Below are 3465 nucleotides of genomic sequence, written 5' to 3'. Positions count from 1 at the left end.
AAACATATGCAGGAGCTGAGTACTTGATGCACTCAGTGAACTCATGCCCAAAATACATTTCATCAATAAAGTTATGTCAAGTCATCATTGAGTGAAACTCGGGTTTTACTTAAAAAAAATGCCGAGAAACACTAAAATCATTTCCATCGTAAAACATGGCTGCAGCCCATTATCATCATCATCCTCCATCATTTACCATATCTGAACCATCATGTGAAACGAGAATGTGGCCACAAACTCGTTCACTGGACCGGCCGACCACAAAGGACGGTTCACGATCCCCATCAGTGCACTAGTCTGAGTAGGGACTCACTCCCTAGTCAGACCCGAATTCGTTAACCATCAAAGTCTAGTAGGACATTATCCTAGTAGACAATCAGATAGGCAATTCAAAACATAAAATACGGCATGACATAACATTCAAACCACCCTTATCTCACCATATACATATCATTGCAAATAAAAGAGTTTAAGTAATAGAGCCCACCTCAAAAGATTAGTAGTTTCCTTAATGCGACTTTAACGAGCGTGCGAACAACCTTTTTGAGAAAAATAAATGAAGTGCACATCAATCTCAATAACGACAACATTTAGAATGCATGCACTCAAATTAAAGTCTTTTATCTCGTTTTCTCGGTTTTCGTGCATTTTCGATTAATCGGCGGCCGCCCAAGGTGTCGCGTGCGACGCCGGTCGGCCGCTTACGCCCACAACTCCTTCGTTGACTCCTCATATTTTTCCTCCATGATATAGGATTTAATCCCAAGATTCGTAACTCTCTTTAACCAATTACTTTTCCTCGAATTAAATATTTCGGACTTAGGATAAAATTATTCGCCTTTCGAAATATTCTGGGATTTAATTAAATAATTCCTCACCTTATATCTCCAATTTAATTAAGAACCCCAATTAATCAAATGGAGCCCATCTTTAATCCATCATCCCATTTCAATTAATTAGCCCAAAACAAAAGCCCAACAACACAGAAAAAAAAAAAACAAAAGCCCCATTCTTATCATCCTCTCATCTCAATCTCCTTCTCTTTCACTCTCTCACTATACTGCTCTCTCTCTACGTCTCTCTCCCTCTATTTCTAATTCCTTTCCTCTTTCTCTTCTTCTTCCCCATACCCAAAATTTGAAGCCCAACGTGCCATCAAACGGAGGACGTCGTCATCGTCGGTGCTGCAGACCGCACGGAGGTCGCTGCTGACTTCAACCGCGACTTGTAGTACCGCCTCCGTCAAATTCTCCGCCGTTAGACGCTCGCGCCGCCAGACGCGAACTCGCGGTCACCGTAGTTGCTCAGTGCCGGTGTCGTCGCCGCTGCTGTCCCGTGTTGCTCGCTGGGGTCGCCGCGTTGCTGCTGGAGTCGCCGGTCAGCCTCGCCGTCGTCCAGTCGACGGTCGGCCGTCGCAGCCCGGCAGCGGTTCAGCCATCCACCACTGCCGCCACTGCCGGCGCCTCCCTCCACTGCCGGTGACTTCCTCCTTCCCGAAAACACTCCGAACAAGCCCGAAACCACTCCGAACCATCCCGATTCAACCCGCAGGATACGTTTTTATCACAAAGTTAAGTTCTTTCGCATGTTCGATCAAGTACGGCGATGTTCGATTAGTTCTTTGTTGTTAAATTGCGTGAATTGTTTATGAGAGTGGATGTAAGAAATCAATGTATAAAACTTAGCTACTAAAATTTCGTTCTTTGTGATGGGAAAGGGATTATACCTCAAGAATTTGAACTTGGTTGTGGTTGAAACAAAATAGAGGCAACTTCTTCTTCTCCCCTTTCTCTTCTTGGCTCTCTCGGCTATCTCCTTCTCTCTCTCTTTTTTTTGTGAAGTGTAAAGTGAGAAGAGAAGTGAAAGGGTGGATGTTTAAATGGGGTGTCTTTTGGTGGTAGGAATGAATGAGGGAGGTGAAAGGTGGAGAGTCTTCAAGGGAGGTGATCGGCCGAGAGGGAGGGAGAGGAAAGGAAGAAAAGGGTGTTGGGCTTGATCCCACATTCTTGGAAATGTATTGGGCTCAATATATTTTATTTAAATTAGTTTGGGTTCATTTAGTTGAAAGCCCAAGTTAAAAAATGTTATCAATTGGTTAGATTCTTAAATAGTTAGGGCCCAAGCCATTTTTTATACACTCATTGGACTCTAGTTTAATTTGAGAAGCCCAAATGTATACATACTTTGCATTCTCGCATTTCTTTCGATAATTAAAAATTCACGAAAGCTTTATTAAATTTCGTTATCTTGTTCTTCACAAGGATTAAAAATCGCCCTACGTAAAAAACATATTTGGTGTTGTTCCAAATATAATTTCTTCGACCGTTCCTCGATTTCCGCGCGTCATCTTCCATAAACATATTCATCTCCCACATTTCATTCATTATGCTAAACATAGCGAAATCGTCATCATTATTTCAACGAGACTTTCAACATGTCTCCCAAAGTTCCACAATTTAATAAAAAGTACGTCCCTTTTCACATCAAACACATAAGCACGACACTCCATTCCAAAGCACATTAACGAGAAGCATAATATCCGAAATTTTTTTTATTATTATTATATTTTTTTCATGACATATATTAATTTAGTACTTAAAAAGTACGGGTGTTACATTCCATCCACCTTAATAAAAATTTCGTCCCGAAATTTGTTCATTTCTAACAAACAAATCCGGGTACTCCTCTTTCCTTTTATCCTCGAGTTCTCAGGTAGCCTCCTCATAACCAGCATGGTTGTTGCTCGGGCACTCTTTGGCAAAATGTCCATCTCCACCACATTTGTAGCATACATTAGTCTCAATTCTGCATTCACCCCAATGATTCTTCTGGCACTTGGCGCAGGGAGGCGTTCTCTGACGGTACTCTCCACCTTGGTAGGGAGTAGCTTGTTTTCCTTTGCCCCGTGCAGAGTTTGGGGTACCTTGGAACCTTTTGTTGTCGAGGGATTCTCGGTTCCCATCCCACTTTCTCTTCTCGCGGAAATTTTGTTGTGGTGTAGGTGGTGTCGGGGTGGTAGGCGTTGTTGTCCTTTCTCGTGGCATTGCTTCCTCCACATCCAAAGCACGAGACAGTGATTCGGCATACGAAAGCCTTCCACGGCATGCCAGGGCAATTCTTTTTTCGTGCCTCAGACCAGCACAAAATTTCTCCGCCATCTTCTCATCAGTATTCACTTGCTCTGGTGCATATCGAGACACATCGCATAAGGCACGGTCATATTCAGTTACTGTCATCCGCCCTTGCTTCAGATTGTAGAATTCGGCTTCCTTAGCCTTACGGTAACTCCTCAGAATGTACTTATCATATAATTGCTCCTTGAAGTCTTCCCAAGTTAGGGCGTCCAGTTGTTCCCGCGACATCGTTCGCTGCTTGGTCTCCCACCAATATTCTGATGACCCAGTGAGCTGGTATATCACGCAAGATAGACGTTCCTGATCGGTGCACCTTAGGAATTTAAATATG

General features: G+C 43.1%; 1 protein-coding gene across 1 annotated transcript; it reads right to left on the bottom strand.

Annotated features, from left to right (window-relative positions):
- Positions 1-2708: 2708 nt before the first annotated feature.
- LOC121776683 lies at positions 2709-3362 on the bottom strand. The gene has a single exon (XM_042173866.1). The coding sequence runs from the start codon at positions 3360-3362 to the stop codon at positions 2709-2711; it is 654 nt and encodes a 217-aa protein (XP_042029800.1).
- Between the last annotated feature and the right edge of the window lie 103 nt (positions 3363-3465).

Source organism: Salvia splendens, chromosome 18, assembly GCF_004379255.2.
Source record: "Salvia splendens isolate huo1 chromosome 18, SspV2, whole genome shotgun sequence".
NCBI classification, from domain to species: Eukaryota; Viridiplantae; Streptophyta; class Magnoliopsida; order Lamiales; family Lamiaceae; genus Salvia; species Salvia splendens.
Note: the sequence above shows the minus strand (reverse complement) of the source record. Positions and strands in the feature narration are given on the sequence as shown.

Coding starts and splice junctions, on each gene's coding strand:
- LOC121776683 (XM_042173866.1), bottom strand. CDS start 3,362: ATGTCGCGGGAACAACTGGACGCCCTAACTTGGGAAGACTTCAAGGAG.